The sequence below is a fragment of the Papaver somniferum genome, chromosome 9 (genome assembly GCF_003573695.1).
Source record: "Papaver somniferum cultivar HN1 chromosome 9, ASM357369v1, whole genome shotgun sequence".
In the NCBI taxonomy this organism is placed as follows: Eukaryota; Viridiplantae; Streptophyta; class Magnoliopsida; order Ranunculales; family Papaveraceae; genus Papaver; species Papaver somniferum.
Window position 1 is genome coordinate 29,389,441 of NC_039366.1, and position 24,231 is coordinate 29,413,671.

The 24,231-nt window shown below is 35.6% G+C and overlaps 2 protein-coding genes and 1 pseudogene across 5 annotated transcripts; all 3 read right to left on the reverse strand.

The window, feature by feature from the left end:
* Nucleotides 1-354: 354 nt before the first annotated feature.
* LOC113311676 lies at nt 355-2,732 on the reverse strand (annotated as a pseudogene).
* Nucleotides 2,733-2,889: 157 nt separating this feature from the next.
* LOC113313424 (E3 ubiquitin-protein ligase UPL4-like) lies at nt 2,890-10,978 on the reverse strand. 4 transcript variants are annotated; one of them, XM_026562194.1, is made up of 16 exons: nt 10,810-10,978; nt 9,887-10,613; nt 9,672-9,782; nt 8,786-8,902; nt 8,542-8,700; nt 8,264-8,428; nt 7,412-7,552; nt 7,161-7,282; nt 4,778-7,079; nt 4,472-4,678; nt 4,273-4,377; nt 4,064-4,144; nt 3,904-3,972; nt 3,665-3,793; nt 3,486-3,569; nt 2,890-3,353 (listed from the first exon to the last, which is right to left on the reverse strand). In XM_026562194.1, exons 2-16 carry the CDS (start codon nt 10,580-10,582, stop codon nt 3,288-3,290), a joined length of 4,554 nt encoding a protein of 1,517 aa, XP_026417979.1. In that variant the 5' UTR covers nt 10,583-10,613; nt 10,810-10,978; the 3' UTR covers nt 2,890-3,287. The 4 variants fall into 4 exon arrangements, with proteins under 4 accessions (XP_026417979.1, XP_026417978.1, XP_026417977.1 ...); XM_026562193.1 differs by having other exon boundaries at nt 9,887-10,620; XM_026562192.1 differs by having other exon boundaries at nt 9,887-10,620; nt 10,718-10,978.
* An 840-nt stretch (nt 10,979-11,818) lies between these two features.
* On the reverse strand, nt 11,819-14,976 carry LOC113308484 (nuclear transcription factor Y subunit B-10-like). The gene is made up of 7 exons (XM_026556950.1): nt 14,804-14,976; nt 14,455-14,672; nt 14,226-14,355; nt 14,091-14,096; nt 13,936-14,004; nt 13,779-13,832; nt 11,819-12,173 (listed from the first exon to the last, which is right to left on the reverse strand). Exons 2-6 carry the CDS (start codon nt 14,667-14,669, stop codon nt 13,785-13,787), a joined length of 468 nt encoding a protein of 155 aa, XP_026412735.1. The 5' UTR covers nt 14,670-14,672; nt 14,804-14,976; the 3' UTR covers nt 11,819-12,173; nt 13,779-13,784.
* Nucleotides 14,977-24,231: the final 9,255 nt, after the last annotated feature.

Genomic DNA, 24,231 nt, shown 5'->3' on the forward strand with positions numbered 1-24,231 from the left:
TACACTGCAAGATCAAAGTGATGGGGGAAAAATGCACCAGCCGCGAATCCAACCAGGGTCTGTAGCAGGGTATTATACCAATGGCGCTGGATGCCATACAGCTTCTCATCGTTTATTTTGTATCGACCAAACCAATCATGTTTCACTCTAACTAAATGATGAGAGCCATGTAACTAGTGTTAGCACTAGAGACGAGTAAAAAAATAGACTCTTTGGTCTATTAAAAGTTCACTTGGAACTTAGAAAGTACAAAGAAGTGGCACAAACACAATAAAGAATTACTAAATGATGAAAAAAGAAAGAAAAGCCGAAATGGACAACAAATTAAGTAGATTAAACTCCTACAATTAGTTGTCACTTGCACAAATCCTCATTATTAAATGCTGCTTCTATCTTCATTTTTAGTTCATCTTTCTCTTCTCATCAGCCTATATACCAAAAAAAAAAATATTACAACTAAAGACGTAAAGTTATTCTAAAAATTCACATCAACATACGGGAAAGATTGTGTACCTCAACAATAAACCGTCTTCCATAATCTCCCGGACACAACAGAAATGTTGGCTTTGGCAATCTTAAGCTTCAAAGACTCAAAACCTTCACAAAGTCTCACCATTGTATTTGATTTTTTATCACATGTTAAACTTACAACCATTGTCTTGTCACCCACATTATGAATCCTATGCTGCAAAATCAAAAATATAACCATACTTACAATTTGCATTGTAAACATTTTTTGTTAAACTCAATGAGTTCAAGAACTTACTTGGAGAGACTCGATAGATGATGTTTGTGATCCGCTAGAATCGTAGGCACGGTCGATCCTTTTCTTCTTTGTTTTCGAAAGATTCACAGTATCTGACACTGACTTCTTCAATTTTCTGGATTCAAGTTTGGTTATTTCAGATTTAATTACTCGTTCTTGTTCATGTAATTCTTCAATGTACTCGGTCGCATCCTTAATTGTCGAGGCCTTATCCATCTTATAACCAAACACTCAAAACTTTAGCTCAAGATTACAACCATTTATAGGTCTGTCCAGGACCACTGTTGTTTTTATGCAAAAGTTGGAAAATTTGTGCTGCTTAAAAGTTAGTTTACCTTGCTAATGTTAGGAACTACAGTTCTCAGTGCAAATAAACTATCATTGAGTTTCTTCCTTCACTTTCTCTCCGAAACTATGTTTTTTGCTGTCACCAAAGGCGACGCTGCTCCATCGGGCGAGCTCTGACCGAAGTAGTTGGAAATGGGTTCATCAAGTCCCCAACTGCAATAACATAGCTTTAGCAGTACCCTAGTTAGCAATTCGGGATTCGGCAAACGTACGGAACGGCAAACGTACGAGTATTATACGGTTTTGTAAAATCCAGATTCGGTCCAAAATTCGGTCAACGGGACGTGATTCGTCAGTAATTCGGAACGGCATACGTACGTGTATAATTCGATTTATAAATGTGAGTTCGGCTCTGAAAATTCGGTATCTATATATAACAAATAATTTGTATTTATAAGGTCATAGACCAATTTTTATGCATATGTGTGAGTTATTTAAAGAAAAAATAAACTTAATATGATGATATTAATAATATATACAACATTAGTTATCCAAGAGGACGTCGTATGGTGGTTTAGATGCTTGGTTAGTGAGTTTGAGATCTCTCTCACCTTCACCTTCAAATCTGTTCAGTCGTTTTTGTTTCATAAAAATTACAACACGTCTAATATTCGGTCGTGTATGCTCGGAAGGCAGTAAAGCCCAAAAAGTGGAGTCTTTGAAAAGTAAAAGCTAAAGAATTTATGGCGAATTAAGCGGACGTATCATTCGGAATACGTAAAATTCGTGAACGGTTCGCGAATAATCCGGGAATGCCACATAATACGCGACTTGGGTTCGGAGTTACAAACGTACGTGAATAAGACGGTAAAATTCGTGATACGGAAAAATTCGCGAATGATTCGCGAATCATTCGCGAACTTACTAACTAGGAGCAGTACATCTAGAGAAAAAGAGATAAAACTGAAATTCCTTTTTCTTTTCTTTTTTTCCAACTTGAAATTCTTGAAAATGGGTTTCTTGTGAAGTAGAAATTTTTGCACCAAAAACTTTTAGGTAGAAAATTGGCTCAAATTGTATCTAAATTCACAAGAAACTTACAATCACAAAAATAAAAATATTGCATCTAAATTCTTCAGACTGGGTCTACTACTCTGTGGTTCATATTCCAACTTTAGAGCAATTTCTTAGAATTGAGTACTAGCTAGTACTACTAGTAGAGTAGTTGATGAAAACGTTTACCTATCAAGTTCAAGTTCTTCATTTTGCAAGAACAGATTCGTTTCACAGTAGAGTTTATTATAATCTTCTTCATCAATGCGCTCCATTGTCTATTGAATCTTCTTCTCCTCTTACTTGAGAAATGAGCAGATATGTGACCTGGGGAGGGAGATATTTCTTTTTTGCAATTGAGGAGTGAGAGAGCTAAGAAGACTCTCGGGCATTAATGAAAAGATGGTCCTTTCCCATTGTGAGATTGACTTGAAGAATGTCTTTTCCCAAAATTACACATTCAAGGTTAACTGGACAGCAAACAGCACAAGGACGAGTTACCCTAACATATACGAGGCGGCCAGAGATGGTGGACAGACTTGAACCTGCTATAAATGGAAACTACCCAACAAACTTAACTTAGTTGTGTCTTCACACTACACTTTCACTAATAAGAAAACATTTATGGAACTTAGCCCTACTCTATTGAAGTTCCTTACCAAATACTTCTCCCCTGCAGTACAAAAAACAGGTGGGAACAAATACAGTAGGGGAACCTTAAATTCCAGATTCCAGACCATTAGAAAAAGATAGAAATGATGACCAAATTTAAAACCATAGACTGGAAGAAAATGCAAAATACCTTAAAAAGCGTTCTAAAGAGGACCGCTGTACACCATAGATATATATAAAATATATAACTTTGTACACCAAAATAGTAGGATCACTACTTTTCTATACCCTGTACAATTTCTTTCTTTTTTTCTTTCTTCTACTCCGTCAAGAATTTGAGGCAATTCATTCCAGATTGCTCCTTGTCAGCAACTATCTATACCACTACCACCTGAGGGCTTCCTTTTGTTCTTACGCAAACAGCCCAACTTCAGAGCCTGGTCACGACCAAAAGGATCATTTAGCCAAAAAACCCGCCAGTTCCTTCTTCTATCTACATAACCCACCACCAACTACGACTGATAATTACAAATTCACAGATTTATGTGCCTGTCCAGAAGATGAAAAGCTAAGACAAGTGGAAAGATCCCTGTCCTTCAGTTATAGCATAAAGCAACTTCTCCTTCATTATATCCTACAAAAACCAATCCCATTAAAATGAAAACTTACTACGAAACAAAATAATTTAATGCCAGAACTTACGAATCAAGCAATTTTCATTTTTCAGTGGAAAGAAAAAGTAAACTTGGGTCTTCGAAAGTCTCACCTTGGTAGAATAAGGAGGAAGTTTGAGATAGTTGGCACAAGTCATCACACTGGGCAAGTCCCCATCAGCCCATTCATTTGAATGCTGCGGAAATTTTAGCAAAAATAACACACGATTAATAAACAAAGAGGCTTGTTAAGTAGCTAGTCTATTAGCGAACGATATTTATGGAGGCATACCTTGCGGACAATTGTCATCTTAGGGTTTAAAGCTGCTAAGCCTCCATGTGGAAGTCGAGGTGCTCCAGTTACAAATTTAATGAAAGCTTGCTGTTGATCACGCTGCAAGTCCTTCATAATTTCCAACAACTGCAGTAGAATAAAAAGCAAAAATAACTACCAGAAACATGTTCAGGTGATGCAGCTGAAGAAGTGAAGATGTGAAAAAGTCGGAAGAAAAATGATCGATTAGTACTGACATAAATGATCTGAGGACTGCTAACTGTGTAGCCATGATCAAATTTGATGTGATCCAAAAGCTCATTCGACTGTGAAAAACATAATCACCATAAAGTTAGAAAGTGCCACTCGACACAAGTCACACAACACATTTTACAACAACAGGTTCTAGATACATACAGTCCAAGCATCTTGTTCTCCACATAATAAACGATCGATCTCCTCCCCAGTAAATACTTTGAGACTTGTTAACGGAAACACCTAAAAACCAAAAGGGTTCATCAAAATTATGGGATTATGGAAGTCTGTCCAGAGATAGGAATAGGTTCTGATTCAACTGAAGAAACTATAATTGAACTAGGGTCACACAACATTTGAGTAGAACGTACCTGATTAAATCCCGATTTAAAAGCTTCTCCTTGCCTCGAAATTCCAGAATTCAAAGTGGCATCCACGATCAGTGAAACGTATTCTTCCAAGTTGGCTGTGTTTACCTAGCAAAACGTACATGAAAAAAGCTTCAGATGTTTTCTATTAAGATAGTAAAAAAAAAACATCAGAAACATAGTAATAAGAGCAAGCATTCACCATTCTCTGATCTTGGCTGGACGTAAGCAGGTAATCTGGATACCCAGGTAGAGTAAAATCTAAACAAAGATCATCAATCTTTGTATTCCTAAAATAGAAGGCAGATATAGGGCTCAAAATTCTCTTCCTATCAACAAGAGCCTGAAACTCTAGCAGAACCCTTCCAAGCCCAGGATCAAGTGACAGGATATCATGTATGTTGAGATCCTAAAAAAAATGGAAACAATTCAGTACTACGAAATATTAGACGCATTTAAAAAGCTTCCATGTTAATAAGTTAAAAGCTAGACTAAAATCAAAAAGAACCTGATCCAGAACAAGCTTATAAAAAGCTTTAGATAAGGGAAGGTCCAGAACTCTTCCATCCTGCAGTGCCTTGGCTACAATCTTTCCGAGAAGGACAAACCTCTTCAACACCTCAGAAAACTTAACCCCATTTGACAATTCCATCGTAGTTGACCAAGGGCGAGGGAAAAGTCCAGAAGGAGCAACTACACATCCAGGTTCTACCTTTTTCCCTGAACTGGGGAAACTGCGATCTTCCCTCCACATACCCAAGCCTAGCTTCTGAAATTCGTGACTTACCAATGTATAAAATTCCAGAGTTGGACCCAGTCCGGTACCAACCTCTTCACTGTATTCCACTTCAAGTGTAACCTTGTCGGCCTGAGCATCCATCATTTGTGCAGCAGAGTGTAGGATGTGGGTCCGGGGAATTCGATATTTTTTCCGAGGAAAGTTACCAACAAGTGAGCGCCTATCACTGCCAGGACTTGAGTTATTACTAGAAGATGTTGAAGAGGAATGTGATAGAACTAGTGGAGAACGAATTACTGTCAATAAGAAGTATTTGTTCCTTGCTTCAAAACTAAATAGGAAGGGGCACTCAGCCATTAGTTGGCTGCACCATGCTGGCATTGCCCCAGCAGATACAGCCGAAGGGTTTACCATCTGCTGTTCCAACTTTTCAGTCAATTTACTGCTCACGAACTCGCTCTGCGGAACTGGACAGACTGATACCGCTAAACTGTCCAAGTCATCACTTTTCCCTTCTGCAAAAGCTTTGATCCTTTCATGAGACATCAGGTGACCAGTTGACTTGTTTATAACTTCCAAAATTTTCAGAAGAAGAAGTATCTCGTAAACTGGATCTGACTTCTCTAAATTATACAGAAGTTCAACTGTCAGCATACCAGAGAGAGATAGCAAATTCTGGTAAAACTTCCCTGGATAATTTTGCATAATAGAAACCTGAGTTCCTTCAAGACAATCGTCAGTACTACTTTCCATTACTTCAGCAGCCCTTTTAAATGTAATATTAAATACTTTGGACCAAAAGTTTTTGCCTGCGATCATATCATTTTCATCCTTCACTTGTAACTGAAAAATTGCTTGATAAAGGGTCAATCTCAAATCTAGCTCTCTTCCGTCTAAGAAAAATTTCAGCAGCTGATGGCAATCGTCAATACCACGTGATTCATGATGTTCTTTACCGGAAAATGCGCTGGAGGAACTCTCATCAACCGACTTCTGCCTTTTAGGGGTACCTGTCTTTCTGGAATCATCTTCTGATTCGCCAGAAGTATTTACAGCAGATGTTGTTTGAGCGTCATTTCTCCTGGCACTGATCTGGGGCCACAAATATCTTTCAATGGCATCAAAAGAGGTAAAAGGCTCAATATTCACAGTATCTAAAGAATCATCACAAAAATCTGTTTCTCCCTCTTCCTTCACGAACCGAACCCTTAAACACGGATGTGTGGTGGCGTGCTTAGTTGGAATAGCAGCATGCACAGCCCTTGGTTTTGAAATCTGATTTAGAATAACCGGGAAGTTCTCCAAAGAAGACAATGCAGCTTGCAGTTTCCTTACAAGGACTGCTAGAGGCGTTCCCTCCCAACGTACGCTCGTTGATGACAAAGAGAAACTAGCAAAAGTTGCAAACCTCTTCATTATAACAAGTGAATAATCTGATAACCCGTGATGCTCTACAACTTTTCCTTTCAAGTACTGGCCATTGGAAAAATAATTTAATAAAGATTTCACTATTCCACTTTCAATAAACTCAAATGTTGACACAGAATCACCATCACTAAGCTCCATCACTATTTGACCCAGGGTGTGAAACAAGTTCTCTTCCAAACCAGACCAAATATTGTTACTCATGGACAGATTCACCATATCATTTAGTGTTGCAGAGTACTTTCTAAGATTCTGAAGAGTTTCGGTCAATCCTATCTCAGAAGTTTGTGATTCAACAGCAAAGTAAGTTTCCTTGATCTGCTTCGCCAAAGTGTGAATGGAATCTTTCTCAAGCTTGCACTTTCCTATTTCTGAAGATCGAGGCTTACCTATGTTAAGATTGTAACATAAGCATCTAACACTATCGTTCACATTTGATTTTTGCTGTGAGCTAGATGAGATCTGATTGTTACTGGAGTTTGTAAGCTTTTCTAGTGTTAGAATTGCATCTATGGCGTAAACAACACCCACCTTTGCAAAAGAGTTCAAGAACATATCCGGAAGCTCTTTAAGGATAGTCTGCACGATATTTAAAGCTGATATCAGCACATGGTGATCCTTCCTAGCGAACACACCCGCGAGAAAACTGCATAACCATCCAAATTACATTAATATCATTTAGACAACTGCCGAAACTATCCACGCGGACTAATAAAGCTTTCATTACCTCGATATGTTGCTATTATCCAGTATGTCGAAGAGAATATCAGATCTGCTAACATTGACTAACTTGTTGATTACAGAAACACAGCCGTCACAAACTTGTAGATTTGCACCATTATTTACAACCTGTAGAATGATGAAAGTTAATGGTACAGCTTACAAGGACTAAAAAAAGAAAAATGAACATCAGAGAGTAGAACCAACTTATACAAAATAAGGATACAACTAAAACAAGAACAAAGGGAAAGAACAAACCTCAACCAAAGTGGGAACAATGTCCATACCAAAACGCCTCAGAAGTTCAGGTTGGTCCTTTAAAACCTTTTCCTTACTTGACGACTTTTCGCCCCCGACAGGAGGAAGAAGCACATTAAGCAACTTCAAAACTTCAAATACCTGGATAAATATTTGATGTTATGTGCAGTTATCTAAAGGTTCACAGTCTAATGTCGACCTAAAGGTTCACAGTCTAATGTCAATGTTTCACCTACACGGCTAAGATTCCACTCCACCAACATGGGACATTTTGACGTGGCATAGGTTGGTATCATTCAAAAAGGATACATGGTCAGAAGAATTTTATGGTTTCCCTTCAAGTGACAGAAAAATGACTTTAGTGTGTGCATGTGGCATAGTAAGGGTTTTGCGTGCTTTTTGTTCTATAGTAGAATGTCAGTTTCTAATCCGGTGATACCGCAGCTAGCGCCTATTGTCAAAATGTTTAAAACCAGCAATTCGAGACTGAATACAGACTGAAATATGCACATTTGCAAATTACCCTTGACAGGGAATAAGGTGGTATTGCATTTGCAAGATGCACAAATTAACCCTAAGCCATTCTTACTGGTTTACCCGATAGTTAAGCTTGACTGCAGTTGCAACTTAAAACCTAAGAAGTCGACTTTCAAAAGTGAATCAACTTGTCGAAATCTTTAAAACCAGGACAGAATACAGATTGAAATAGGCATATTTGGGATAAGGTAGTGATGCATTTGGAAGATGCATAAATTAGACTAAGGCATTCTTACTGGTTTCCCAACAGGAAGCTAGTATACTGATACAACTTAAAACCTGAAAGGACTGACTTTTCAAAAGTAGAATCAAAACCTGGTTGGACTTTGCATCACCATCCCCAAGGGAAGAGGCTTTGCTGTGTGAGACGTCATAACTTGATAAAATATTCTTCAATATGCAGCTTATTTTTTGTTCAAGAAGTATCTTGACAGCATTAGCGGAACCAGATGCAAGTCTAGAAAGAATCCCAATCAGATGCTGCAGATGATGTAGTAATGAAGTCAAGAATCGGCAATAAAAACTTTACTAGATCTCAATATAAAAGAAGAGGTTGATGGTGAAAAAAATAAAAAAAGTGAAGAGTAACATACACTATAGATTGACTGGTTGAAGCTGGTTTGACTACCCATAGCTATAAGAGGTATTACTGACTGAATCAATCGATGCTCGCAAAGTTGATCCACCATAATAGGAGAATTGCTGACGGTCTCCGTTATTCTAGATAAACAAGTAACTACGTTCGCAACAAGCTGTGTAATCAAGACAAAAGAGATGCGTTAACGCAGTATCAAACAAAATATCGGTGGATGAGTTGCATAGGAGAATCATGCTTACCTTTGGGTCTTCATACTGAAGAAGATTGCACAAAGCAGGAACGGCATCCATGAAATGTGACGAAGCGTCGGACGAGAGTTTCTTGCAGACATTAGCAACAGTACTGGTTGCAACCCTCTGATGAAGAAGACAAACGGATATGTTATGCAAGTGTCATCACATTCGGTAAAGCTAAATATTACATTTCACTCCTTCATTTCAGAAGCAAACAATTTTAAGTCTAAAAGCCAAGGCAGAGCTTTGCAGACATTAGCAACAGTACTGGTTGCAACCCTCTGATGAAGAAGACAAACGGATATGTTATGCAAGTGTCATCACATTCGGTAAAGCTAAATATTACATTTCACTCCTTCGTTTCAGAAGCAAACAATTTTAAGTCTAAAAGCCAAGGCAGAGCAGGATTTGTTGCCATGAGCAAATGATCTAGCTCGCAACCTCCACTGTACAAACATTACCCCCTAATAAGAATCTGCACGCAAACCATACTCCAATATTGACTTTAAGAAGGACCTGTTAAGGAACTGCTATATCTTTCCTTGACTAGTCAATTAAGGATCTAGTCAGAAGGCTATTAAAAAGAGTTTTACTGTTGTAATTTCCTATAGAAAGCGTTTTAAAGCTACTAACTTTCTACGAAACAACAGAAACCTTAGTAAAAGGTCCATATCTTTTCAGTCAAAAACCTTCTCCGGATTCAAATCAAAAGTCCATGTCTTTCGTTCTCTTTCCATTATTGTTCTCCAATGACACAACAAAGGGACATTCTACAAGAAACTTGAATCAATTCTTCCATTTGAGAAAGAGATGCCCACTTCATTGACATTACTACCGCAATACTCAATGTTAAATCAACAGAAAGCACAAGCAATGGGATTTCTTCCTTTACCTGGAGACTCGAAGAGAAGAAATCTATAAAACTAAGAACAGCCATAATCGCACCAGCTTGCAAACACGCAACAGGTTGATCCGCCGAAATCTTCTCTAATGCTAACAAACACTTCACAAACACCAAAAATAAAAAACCAGTTACTAAAAAACCAATAAGTCAATTGCAACATAAACAAAATTCACACATTCAATAAACAAATCCAGAAATTCAACCTGTTCAGCAACATCCATGTACTCAATAGCCATTAATCTCTCACAAAGTGCAGGAACAGCATCAACTCTAGCAAGTAATACAGATATCCCCGGCAAAACATCAACCAAATAAGTAATTGCCCTAATTGAATACAACATAATGTCTGGATTACTTTCATGCCTAGCTAACTTAACCAAAAGGGGCGACAACGCAGCTGCCGTACTCCCAGAAATCGAACTCTCTGTACAAAACGATAACACATCACATAATTCAGTAAGTGATGACAATTGTCCAGACACATCAGTATTCTCATCACTCAAACTCTTCAAAACCATAGTAAATTTCTCTTGATCACTAGGATTTCTTCTATCACTATGTTCCTGATAAACCCTCTCTTTTTCAGTCAATTCATCATTCCCACCACCACCATCAGAATAATCATCCTCCTCCTCCTCATCTTCTGATCTACCAGAAACCGATGTCGCTGCTGATGTCGTCGCCGGTGCTGTCGATTCCACTTCCGTTTCCGCATCCTCCATCACAGTATCCTCATCCACAAATTGCTGTTGATTACTAGTTGTTGAACCCATATGTGTTTGTAACGACGACGAAGATTCAGGATTCTCCGATTCTTCTGAAGAACTACACGCCTTTTTATCAACCGGAGATTGTAACTGATCAGTCGATTCAGTTCTTCTTTTTCCCAAATTCTCCATCAACTTACTCGCTTTCTTCTTCTTAATCAAACTGTTTCCTACACAAACAAAAACAGATTAAACAACACAAACAAAACCCTAGATGATGATCATTAAAAAATCAAAAAAAGAGTTTAAGGATTTTGATTTTTATACCCATAAAACTTGATTTTTTTTTTGTTCCAGGAAGAGAGAAACATATAATAAAATCGTTTTTATCAGTAGTCTTGAGCAAAACCCTAACTTACCTCCTATAAAAGCGGTTTTATGGTTTTTACAAAGGAATCGGAAACCTCACCGCCATTAAACAGAGAGGAGCTTCTATTTCTTTTGTTTTCCCATTCTCTGTGTGTGTTCCGTTCGTCCTACACTACTACTAGTTCTAATTCTAAATGGGAGGAGAATATGAAAAATTGAGTTTCTCACTAATTTAATATTAAATAAAAAATATATAAAAATAGTATAAATAGGAAAAAAAAAAATTACTTTCTCTTTTGTTACGCAGTACTTGATGTACGTTTACTGACTTACGCCCAGCCAATGGTTATTTGACTTCTGTGTCCTGGTGGGCCCACTTGTGCGAAAAAATTAGGGTGATGCCATGATGGAGATTTTTTTGGCAGCTAAAAAATCGAGTTTCTTATCGGTAAAGATCTAGATTGTTCTTTTTTTACCGCAAAACCCTAGTGGTTGAAGTGTGAATCGCACAAACCGATTTCCTTAATTGTCTTCTTTCTTCCCCACGAAGATCTTTTCTCACGACAGGAAATGCATTATTAGCCATTGATTTACTTCCCACATAAAGCAGCAGTAGGTAGAATTTGTATTGACATCTTAACTACAGGGACATGGCAAACACCTACGAGTCTAGGACAAAGCTCAACCGACACACAAAACATGAAAATAGTCCTCCTAGAGGTACACACACCAAACACTAATAGTGGCTTTCACTTGTTCACTCAAGTGGTGTCACACATTTGCTGTTCATCTGTGTGTATATGCAACAAAACAATTACTATTGTTCCCTTCAAATATTTCGATGTACATAGTGAACGAACAAGACAAACAAAAACCTGGGTAGTTGCTTAGCCCAGTCAAAAAGGAAAAGAATATGATGCAAACAATGCGATGAATATGAAGGAAAAGTACAAAAAAGGATAGGAAAAAGGGTACAGGTAAGGATAAAAAAGTCTTGGAACAAGCTAATGCATAGACAACAAGTCCTCAGTGTTTCCATACGCAAAATCCCTTGAATGCTTTCAGATAAAAAGAAAAGGGAAATTGAGAATACTGTTCATCAGGCAAGGAAAGAGTAACAGGTAATTCATCCATAGAAGTTCATCACTGAAAACTAAATCATCACAGACATCTTCAAATTGGTCTGTGATAACAATTTCCTGCTATGATGTTCTAACGAAGCTAAACATATAATCCAAACATGTAAATGTGCCAGAGTAATATATGTATAATGTTTATATATAAATTTAAAATATTAACTCTACTCAGATAAAAGAACAATAACTTCTACTAGCTACAGAAACCCCAACCGGCGAAATCAGACAGATTTACGCCCTCCATCCAGTGTGTTGCAGCAAAAGTAATTTGTAATACCCTGCATTAGTTCAATAAAGGACCATGGTTAGAAACAGGTACCAACACATTTAAGGAGAGAAGGAATCATCATAGGCTTTTCCAAACCAAATAAAAATGAATGAGATTTTGAGATCTATTATACTAACAACACAAAAGTATAAGACCATGAGCAGACATTGTATACCCAACGTTGACTGACCAATATAACCAGTCAAACTCAATGTTAAATCTGAAAACTTTTTACTAATACCACGCAATGCAACCTATTTCATTATGGTTTAAGCAGAAAAAAGGAATGTTCTTTCTTTTTGTTTCGAGTACAAAATTCTAGATGTATAAAGCTGAGATTCACATATTGGTGTCGATTACATTCACATTTAAACCACTTGTAGGTCACCAAATGGTTCATCAGAAGTTTAAACAAACAGTTTTTACTTTTATATAAGTTAACATCCATGGCTCATAAGCATATGTTAAGTTGACAGAGTTAGCGCATAATTCTCTAAGTCCACACGTTGCTAATATCTCACATGAGAAACAAAGACATGTATAAGCGTCCTGATTCCTACCCTTTCTACGGATATGATTGAAATTGTATGACACAGAACACACTTCAATTAAAGAACTAAACAAACAATTAGATTTTTAAGTGTAATTCACATCAGATGTTGTTCACTATCTGTACAACAGTAACATATGTTTAAAATTCATCAGTAACATTTGTTATTTACGTCTTAGTTGTAAAGCTTTTCAGGCTTGTTTTGACTTTTTAGAGTAATCCACCATCAGGTGTGGTAAATTCATCACGACTATACAACAGAAGTGGTTCTACCTAACCGTAATGCCTTTCAAGCATGTTTTCTTCTCAAATTACGGATTCCCTAAGGCATAAGTTTCATCCAAAAAGGGTTGTTTTCTTTCACAAGCATTGTCTACGAAAAACCTTGGCAGTTAAAAAGAACACGCCAAGACCAGTACCAACTCAGTGTTCCAGTTCGCTCGAGCAGATAATAGCATACAATTCTTTGATAACTTCGTTTAGGTACCAGAAAGCATACAACAATTTTAGACTCCAAAATTACAGAGCTGACATAATATAACTGTTTTAAAAAGATCAGTGACAACACATACATTATACTGAAAATAATGTAATGGAACTTATATGAAGGCACTTATAAATGTATTTGGTTATAGCTAGATCTACTGATAGCAACAAACAGAAATGAGATAACAAAGCATTTCTTCTCCATTCGAAAAAGTATTCAGGGACCTAGCAGTCATCTACCGGCATTGAATATTGTTTCATAATTTAACACAAACATTGCTTGCCAGCAAAACATACAAAAGCAACATCCAAAAGGTAGAGTTAACCAAAATTTAAGTGAAGATGATTTATAACGCTACAGCCCTACATGATAAGTCAGTCATATAACAAGGTGGGAAAGAGCTACCGGCGTTAATATAGTTTCATAATTTAACACAAACATTGCTTGCCAGCAAAAAAAATACCAAAGCAACAATCAAAAGATAGAGTTACTCAAATCAAAAGATAGGGTTATTCAAAGTTTAGGTGATCTATAATGCTACAGCCCTACATGATAAGTCAGTCGGGTAGATAACACACCGATATTTAAGAGTTCATATAGCCTCCCTGTGAAAATGACCCCTGGGGAGCAATCTGCAAAGCAATTCAACGAAACACAATAAGAGACACAACATGAACCATTCAACAATATGCACTACCAAATACATTAAGAATTGAGATTCATGAGTTCTATTACCTGAGGGTTTTGACCTGGTTGAGCTTTACCAGATCCATCAGAACCCTTAGCAGTTCCTTTTGTATCACCCTACAAATTTTAAAAAATCTCACAATCAATCAACACTCTCACAACGCAACTCAGTAGATAACCACAAAAAATGGAGCGCAAATTACCTCCATCTGCAACATCACATCCCATCCCCCAACACAAACAGGCAACAAAATAGACAGATTAGATTTCGGTTATCATAAATGAAATCAAAGAAAGACCTAAAAAGATTTGAGCAAAAAAAAACACAGAAAAATTACCTCTCTGTACCTATTGAGGTACACCTTAAGTGGATCTATATAATCCTCAAATCCTAAAGTAGCCATTGCCCACAAAAGATCATCTCCATTAATAGTCTTTCGCTTTTCTCTCTGACATTTATCACTTGCCCTACAAATGAAAAAAAAAATGAAATCAAAATTCCAGAAAAACCCTAAAAAAAAAATCCCAAATTGAAAACGAAAAAAATGAAGAGGCAGATCTAATTACTCGCTAGTGATGAAACTGATAAACTCAGAAACACATTCTTGAACAGTTTCTTTGGCATCTTTAGCAATCTTTCCATTAGCAGGTAAAGCTTTCTTCATGATCCGGCTAATATTAGCAATTGGTAAGTATCTATCTTGTTCACGAACATTAGAACGTGGACTTTGTTCTCCACTTTCATGACTTCCACCGCCTGGACTTGCTGGACCTTCTGCCATAACCTAAAAACAACAACATAATTATGAAAACCCTAGTTTTTTCCGAAACCCTAATTTTTGTTTCAAACCCTAAACGGAAAAAGTTTCAGTTTCAGAGAGACGAAAGTATTAAAGAAAGAAACCTGTATACATACCTCTGAGAGATAGAGAGAGGGGGGGTTTGTATTTGGCGCGAGAGGAGAAAAACGATGGAGTTGCTGAGATGAATTTCTTTGCTCTGAAATCGACGTTCGAGAAGAGATATTGGAGACGACGACTAAGATGATTATTAAACGGTAGACATGTTTATCTAAACCGTCCGTTACGTATTTATAGCCCTGCCACTGCCAGAGTTTTCTGTTTTGTTTTTCCTTTACTTTAACCCGTACACATAACATGTGCGAGATTAACCTACAGATTCATTGGGTGGGCGGGCCTAATAGCATGTTTAGATGTCCATTCAGAGATAACTTTTCGATCTTTGGAATTCAAAAAAACAAGAAGTCAGTTTGGGTCTAAAAATTCAGAACGATTTCTATAAATAAAAAAGATAACTTTTTGTGAAGCAAAGATATTTTGCTTCTGACTTCTGCTTCTAGTATATAAACGCATCGTAAGACTTTGTTTGTTTCTAGGCTCAACTGACTTGACTCGTCTGGATTTGAATCATCTATATTCGACTGAGTTGACTCGTTACGTCGGACTCAAAATTATTATTTTGCAAAATAAAACTTTTAAATCTAATTAGATTTGTACCCAACAGGTCAGGTACAAAATGATACCTGACTCAAACAATCTCGAATCAGATAACGAGCTAAGTTTAGATCGCAAGTCGGACATTAGAGAAATGAATAGGAAAATGATTTGTCATCTCACGCCCAGTCAGATGCCGAGTTAGGATGAAATCTTGAATCAAACACAAATAAACAAGGTGTTAGTACTATAATGCTTTGCAATTCAAGTTTTTACCCCATTCACATCACCTTGATTCAAGCGTTATCTCTTATCGTTGTCTAAGGTTGAACTTTGGAGGCGCCAAATGGTTCAGCGCAAAAGATATGGGTTGTTGCACAACAGATGTTTATATCTTGGGAGCTATATTTTGGGCGCCAAATGGTTTGACAGAAAATATGGAATTGTTGGATTACCGAGACAAATTCATAATCTAAAGGTTTATATTGAAAGCGGCAAAAGGTTTCACAGAAAGGTAAAATATTACTTGAACCACTCCCAGAATCGGAGGATTTGGCCATGGTTTTTGGCTTGAATCTTGAAATTTAAAGGATGATAAGACTAAGTCTAAGCATAGAAATGCCAAGTAAACCTAGTAGCATTCGACATAACGACGGTAGCAGAATTGAAAGTCTATGCGGACTAAAACGATAGAATAGTCTTAAAACACCATGGCTAAAGGTGTGCACTGCTATTAGCAGGGCATGTTTCAGTCAGTACAAAACAATTAATCCTAGCGAGTCTGGACTGGTACTCGCTTTTAGCAATTATGGAAGAAAAAAAAATCAAAAAGTACACTAGCAAAAATAAGTTTAGGATAAACTTTAAAAAATTCTGGCCGGCTGGAACATCCTAGTCCCTTCTGCTTATATGGTAGATTTTTCATTTCCATGAACAATATTACTGTCATCCTAATCACTACTCCGTTTTTGGATTTTTATCCCATGGTAAATCTGTAGTGGGGTACTGGTAGTGAATGTTTGGGAGATAAAACAGTCATTACTACCAAAGCTGAATTAATTGATGAAAGCTTAAGGCAAAGTATACAATTAATGTTGCAAATCTCTTAGCCACTACACCACACGTTATGAAAGGACACATGATGGACCTAACAGACACGAAAGCTACTACAATAACTTAAAGCATCTAAACCCTGACGGAAAATTTGAAGGCAGTAAGAAAACAAGGCAGTAGGCTTTTGTATTTTGCTTGATTATTTTTACTGCTTATCTTAATTATTTTTACACAAAATTGGTTAAAAAGACCAAAATCAACAATTCCTGGGTGAAATGGACAGTTAGATTTTGATACTGTTTAAATGGACAAAAATGTAAAAATAGGCAGGATGTAACCAGTTTTATTATGCCCATTTTCAAATATTTTTTCTTATTTTTAATTTACACAGGATGTATCCAGTTTCATCCTTGCTATTTTTTAAATTTAAGTTAGGATGAAACCAGTTTCATCCTTACTAATTTTTTTCTTTTTGGCCATTTCACCCAACTATTTTTTTACTCGTCCATTTGAACCGTGATTTAAAAATATTTGGACAAATGACCCATTTTCCATTATTTTTACTGCTTGGTTATAAGAAATATTTTACCGTTTGATTCTTTTTATTTTTACATTTTCACCTTTAAATGGTTTATTTTCCTATTAAAGTCTTGCAGTTTAACAAGATTAGTTTTTCAAAAAAAAAAAAAATTTTGTACACAACCCATGTCAGCACCTAAGATAAGAGAGAAGAGAGAAAGCTAGATCACAATATAAAATGAAGAGGCAAACCCAAACAAGGCACACTTGTCATAGGGGTTAACCCCCAAAACGGACAATGGCCGTTTCGCAAACATTAAATATAGAGTATATTCAGAGAGTTTTTTGTCTACAAAAGCATATTCCATATACGCTATAATCATTTTCAATTGGGTAAGAGAATTAAAGAAATACTATCACTTCTGCAAAAATAAGGATAATATGAGGACTGTGAAATTGAGGGTGATGGGAAAGCCATATTGGATGTTCCTGATTATGATCATTTGAATCCAATGCGAAAACCAGAAGAATCATTTTTGGGGAATCAATTCGGTCATATATGGCTTCAATTCATCAGTGGGTACCCAAACGATGAAAATGTAGTGAGTACTCGAGCTCAGCCGACACAAACCGGAGATGGACGTAAATTTCTTTCCATAACTTTGGTACTGTAGAACCCCAATATATTAATCCGCGATAAACTGATAATCACGATAAATTAATAAATTTTGCCGTTCCCGAGTTGAGACCAACATGTTAAATTAATAATTCGTTAAATTTATAAATTAATTTTGTAAAAAATATGTAAACTAATTTATAAACTAGTTAATAAATATATATATCACTTTTCAACATATATAAATTTTAGTTTTATATTTATACTAATTTGGAAAAGAATTATTCAATTATGACTTGTTTTTTCTTTATATTTATGTCACATTGAATTTCATCTTGGATTTTTCTTAACATTAAAAGAATTTTTGATGTTGTCATTTCCTGATGCAATAAATCCATATTCAATATCTCTGCAGCTTTGATAGCTTCTTTACGGGAAGGTGGCTCTATGACTACACTTTCACCTTCGACTTTCACATCATCATTTTCGTCTTTTCCCATGACACTCTCAATTATTTCTTCGTCAGTCAACAAATCTGAAATGATATACTCTTGAGGGTGGTTTAAAAGAAATTCAACATCCATTTCACTGCGATAACTCAATATATTGATTAAATTTTGCAATTCTCTAGTTCCTTGATTATCAAAAGCTTCACTTGGGTTCTCTTATGTGGTTTCATCCCTTGAAGGAATCTTATAGTGATGAAAACAATTTGCAATAGAATTTGCATGAACATTTATTGTCCGAGATGAAACGACAAGGTTCATTGCATCTAAAATATTAATCTTCTATAGGTTTAGTTCTCTGAAACGACAAGGTTCATTGTTTCCATCAACCTTACCCACAATAATATGCATAATGAATAGGGTGTATTGGTTCATTTATTGATTATGGCTTTTTAAAAATTAAACAATATTTTGATAAATTAATAAATAATTTAATAATTATTAATTTATACAATTATTTAATATCGTGATAAATTGATTAATTTTACCGGTCCCGACGCTGTTATATTATAGGGTTTATACTGTATTTGAAGTCGACATTTGATCGGTGGTATCAAGGACCATCCGGAAAATAGGAAAATACATTGAAAGTCACGTATTAACAAAAGTAGAGCACAGTTCCCTCCTTGATTTGCGATGTTTAAGTCTCTCAGATTGTTTTTTCAATATTTCTATTTTTGGTTTAATTTTATGTTTTTTAGAATTTGTTTCTCTAATTTATAAATCTCTCAAAACTGCCATTAATAGTCATTTATGGCGTTGGGTGGAACGTCTCGTCTTTTGGGAATTCACGTCTATTCAAAGAGATGTGCAGCCCTTCAATAGGCATCATTATTCCTCAAAAAAAAATAATTCAAAGTCTAAGTCTAGACGCTTCATTAGCCTTAATTCATATCAGAACTGTCATTATGGAATGCATTGGTAAGTCATCTAATTTTATTGGGTTCATCTGGGCACTAATTAAGATCTTTGATTCTTTGCATATTTAGATAAGGCAACACTTGTTAGGAGGCACCATTGTAAGCAGGAGCACATTAACCAGGTTGCGTGTTGCCACTGTTGCCATTTGCCCGCCCTACAAAATCCATGATACCCTTAAGCCATCTTTTACCAAACGCTTGACCATTCGTGAGACCTATATTCCTTTTCCCGCCAAAATGCACATTTTTAATGATACTTCAAATTGTCGTTTATACCTTCCTTTAAAACATCTATTTCACCCCACTTTTAAACCAACCAAAGCAACACTAATCTCGTTTGGATTTATTCGTGTTCAATATTTTACTTGTTGGAGTAAAAACAATATTCATTACTATTCAACAACCATAGTCTGCTGGTTGATGACGTATATGGTACGTGTCATGATAAGTTGGTGTAGAAGTACTATCAACAACTCTGTCCTACTTCAACTAGCTAATCCCATTCACGTGCAAAATATGGTTATCTCTCATAAAGGTCGGGAGAGGAGAACTATAAAAGATGTTAACTTTAGGATTGACAGGAATTTGGACCACCTATACGATAAAGAGGCCTCCAAAATTTCATCAAATTCTACCCTTCTTATTTGTACAGACCAGTTTCAACGTTCAAACAATTCATGTTTAAGGTTCAGTTCTCCATAGTATCTCAACCTTATATATCTTTCAACGTTGTAGTGCACTGTCGCATTCACATCACATGTTCCTATTTCATATGGCAGTGTTGCATTCAAATACAATTTTAAAAACAATCCTAAACCACTCATTGTAAAACCTATTATACACCCATTTTCTTATCTCATATCAATCTACTCATTTATATGGATTCATCTAAAACACAACAGTAGATTAATCCTACAGTTTCTGATATTTAAGATCTAACCTCTCAAATGGCAGAAAAACTTACATTACTCACAAATCTACCCTCAACTCTCACTGAACCGGTATTCATTAACAAAACAGTGGTTTTGGCTGAACATGATAATAATTGGAAGTGGTGTATGGTTGGTTACATTTGCAGTGAGACTTTAGTTCCAACTTATTCGATTAGACATCATATATGTTCTCAATGGCCTCTATCTCAAGTTCTTACTATCACAAATTTCAGTGGATTGAGAAACAAAGTACTGATACATTTTCTAGTTGAAACTGATTTTAACAGGGTAAACGAGCAACGCCTTTGGTTTTCTTGAGGGTACCTCATAGTTCTCACATTTGCTCCTCCTTCAGGCTATCTAGTAAATTGTGAAATTTCGTTTGCTGAAGAACTTATGTGGCTCATTCTATGAAACGTTCCAAAAGAATGTACTGAGTTTTAAGATTTACAAAAGCTTACTTACAAAATAGGTGAGCTTGTTGATGCAAAAGAACCTTATGTAATCATCCTCTCAAGAAGAATGTTAAAGTGTGTGTTCGTATCTTTGTTCAATAAACCTTACCAGCAGGCATTCCTTTAGTTACCATAGGAAGAATTCAACCTTTGGCATCTTTAGCAATCTTTCGATGAACAGGTAAAGCTTTCTTCATGATCTGACTTATATTAGCTATTGGTAAATATCTATCTTGTTCACGAACATTAGACCATGAACTTTGTTCTCCAATTTCATGACTTCCACCACCTGGAATTGTTGGACCCTCTGCGATAACCTGAAAACAACAACAAAATTATGAAACCCCTAGTTTTTTTGTCGAAACCCTAGTTTCCGTTCAAACCCTAAACCGGTGAACGTTTCCAAAAGATATAAAAGTATTACAGAAACAAAAGTACGTATAACTGAGATAAAGAGTTTGTATTTGGCGCGAGAGGGGAGAAACAATGGAGTTGCTGAGATGAAATTCTTTGCTCTGAATTCGACATTCAAAAAGAGATATTCGAGACTATATATGACTAAGATGTTTATTAAGTAAACATGTTTATCTAAACCGTCGGTTATATATTTATAAGCCTTTCTTGGCTTTTCAGAATTTCCCTGTTTTGTTTTCCCTGTTTTGTTTTCTCTTTATTGTTTACCCGTACGAATCACATGTGCTGGATTCACCTACACTGTGAAGGGTTTGATTGGGTAAGCTAGAGGGTAAAACTGATGCGGACACGGTGACACAACGCGACGCGGCCGTGGATGTGGACAGGAACAAATTCTAAAAGAAAACTAGGACACGGACGCGTTATGAAATTTGTAATATTTCCCACTAAAATATAAATATAATATGAATATAATATGCTCAACAATTCTAATAAATTGTTAACAAATAAAAAATTGTGTAAGAATAGACAAATATACTATTGAAATTATACATATGTAAAAAAAATTAGACACTTTTAGAATGTCACTGATGTGTCTGACGCAGAGACGCACGTGTCTAGGTGACGGACGCGAGACTGACACAAACATGTAACCATTTTAGACATGTCCGTGCTTGCTTATAGTTCTGATATATTTTGTCTCAGAGAGATTCGAGTAACATGTTACCATTTGGAACAACGACGAAAACAGAACTAAGAGTCTAAGTGGTCTAGAAGGATAAGATTAACCGAATATTAAATTTCGAGAAATCATTAAAAATTAAATCTAAAAATATAGTTGGTAAAATTAAATTTCGGATTGGTATTAGAGATTCACGGATGGCTCCGAGTCTTTTCGCATATCCAAAATTGTTAGAGCAAGTGGTACGGCGTGTTTAGGCGAAGGCCTAGCTTAACTGCGAGAAAATCCGACCATTATGGTGCTTGGTTATATAATGGGATCGAACACTAAGTTTTAAAAGTTCATGATCAATTGTCTTTTAGGTCATTTCATACCTTGTAATTTTCTTTTTACCAGAAAAATACCTCGAGTCTTCTTATATACAAAGGATTTATTTGAAATATCCTATTTTAAGAAAAAAAGTTGCACGAAAATGGGTCCAAAAAAGTTGTTTGGTGTATACTAGGTTTCCATTCCAACAACTTAGGATAAGCCATAGACTGTTATATATATGTAGTATGCTAAAACTTAAACTAACATATTTACTACAAATCGGAGAAAGTGAGCACCATAGTAATGTGGACATTCGTTATTGTTCACATTATACAAATAAATCCATAGTGTAGCCAAGGTAGTGATTGCTCTTATACGGTAAATTGTTCATTTTTCACCATCTTAATCACTACTGTGTTTCTATCCAGGCAGTGTTGCTCACAAAATTTAAAATATTTAAATTGTATTACATCAAAATAAGTTTTGGAATGAGTGAAAGCTCAAAAAAAGATGAACAAGACTCTCGGATCGGGCGAAAACTGATTTAAACAAATTTTCTTTTTCCTTTATTTTTCAATGATTCTTCTGGGGTTTTCGCCAAAATTCTCAGATTCTATTAGTTAATATGTTCAATCACATCTAGATTTGCCTGTAGAAAATCTTTTTAGCTGAGTATTAGCTTCGATTTTAGTTTTATTTCTCAGAACCCTATCCTTATTTTCTGTTCTTCATTTCAGATTTCGTTTATTGGTTTCCTAATTCAGTTTTCTTTTCTTCTTTTTATCCCTTTCCATAATCATGTTTTTACTCTAGAAGCTTAATTTGGTTTGCAGGTAACTCTTGATTCACATGATGGATTACATCCAGTATTGGACCCTAATGAATGACTTTTAGAGAAAAAAACTTGAATGAAACCCAAAACTATAAAGCAAAACCGAAACTCAAAGAGTATAGAGAGTTTGATGAAACTCTTATTTAAACAAAAAGCTAATGAAGATAAACCTTTTAGTTTTATTCGGGTGGAATTGTATAGTATAGTGCCTTAATTCCAATCTTGATGAACATTTATTCCCAACATATAGTCACATTTTTTCTTATACCCATAATGCACTACAACCGAAGATTTATCTATTGGGAAAGTAAATCTCAACTACCACTTAAGTAGGCCAACTTATCCAAGCTTTGTTTCGTATTCAAGATTTTTATTAGATCATAAAGAGATTTTATTAAACTAGTTAAGAATTGATTACGGAAGGGTACAACAATTTCATTTAAATAAAGATTGAAAACTTGATCATTGATCTTATTTGTATACGATGATTCACCTGTTCGTATATTTTAAGGACACCAAAGTCTTAAATTACCTTTTGGATGATTATAAATTTGTATTTGTAATGCAATCTTCGAGAAAATGGGTAACTAAATTGAATTAAATCTTAGACTCAACATGTTTGAAATATTTAATGTTTATGCTTTTTAAGTCGAGATGGTCATGATCAAATATATGTTTTTGATGAGTATCAGAAAGTCAAATGTGTTTCGCAATAAATCTTTTTGTTGCTCTAATAATAATATAGATATATGAAATAGTGCCATTGTACGTTGTTTAAGTAACCCCAGTTACAAAAATAATTCAAAATTTATTGGGATCAAAATACAAATTTTTTTTTTGTAAAATATCAGTATTAAATTTCAAAAATATTCTTTACAAATATATATATGGCCTATGTGTTTGTTTTTTTATTCATCATTTAGTTAGTTTGTACTAATAGATTTTACATTTTTTTTATCTTCGGTAATACCCTCACTACGGCAACCGCAAATCCTATTTCTTAGATGATGAAGGAGAAGCAATTCTTCCACATCTCATGAATGCCGCTGCACGTCAGAGGGTTGGTGATATGCACGTCAGAGGGCTGTTGATCACCAACAAGTAGAAGCCGACAGAGGTTTCAAAATCGGTTGTATACGATTCAAAAACCAAGCTGAGTTTACAGCAACATGGTGAGTCCAGTATATCATCTTTTTTTAGATCCAGAAATTAAGATATTCTATCATATTTTTTAAATTTTAATTTTTTTACACCCTTGCAATTTTTTATTTATGTCCAACTAAATCTTATTAAATATTTACGATATGTATTACAATTTTTGAATCCAGTTCATTCACATATTCAAATCTCTCTGATGAGCATATGAAGTTACTCGATCTATTTTCCTTTTTAATATTTTTTTCGCTTGTACTCATGTCATCTCTTACTCCAATTTATATATGTATCCTTTCTATATGTTTGTGTGTTTGTTCGTTCAATCATCATTTGCATATTTTTGTGAGGCATTCTTGTTTGCAAAATCAGTTGGTGTATGATATCATGATAGTGATTAGTAACATTATTGCAAAATGTGCAAGACTTATGAATAATTGCAAAATGTGCAACTTTTAGAAGTTAAACATGATATCTTAGTCTTCCTTGACTCCCCC

Excerpts from the sequence above, each read along its gene's own strand:
- LOC113313424 (XM_026562191.1), bottom strand. The coding sequence starts at position 10,761 with ATGTTTCTCTCTTCCTGGAACAAAAAAAAAATCAAGTTTTATGG. Across the intron at positions 3,794-3,903 it reads GCAGTCCTCAGATCATTTAT|TTGTTGGAAATTATGAAGGA; the intron begins GTCAGTACTAAT and ends ATTCTACTGCAG. Across the intron at positions 3,570-3,664 it reads AGATGACAATTGTCCGCAAG|CATTCAAATGAATGGGCTGA; the intron begins GTATGCCTCCAT and ends AAATTTCCGCAG.
- LOC113308484 (XM_026556950.1), bottom strand. The coding sequence starts at position 14,669 with ATGGCAGAAGGTCCAGCAAGTCCAGGCGGTGGAAGTCATGAAAGTGGA. Across the intron at positions 14,356-14,454 it reads ATCAGTTTCATCACTAGCGA|GGCAAGTGATAAATGTCAGA; the intron begins GTAATTAGATCT and ends TTTCATTTGTAG. Across the intron at positions 13,833-13,935 it reads AACCAGGTCAAAACCCTCAG|ATTGCTCCCCAGGGGTCATT; the intron begins GTAATAGAACTC and ends ATTGCTTTGCAG.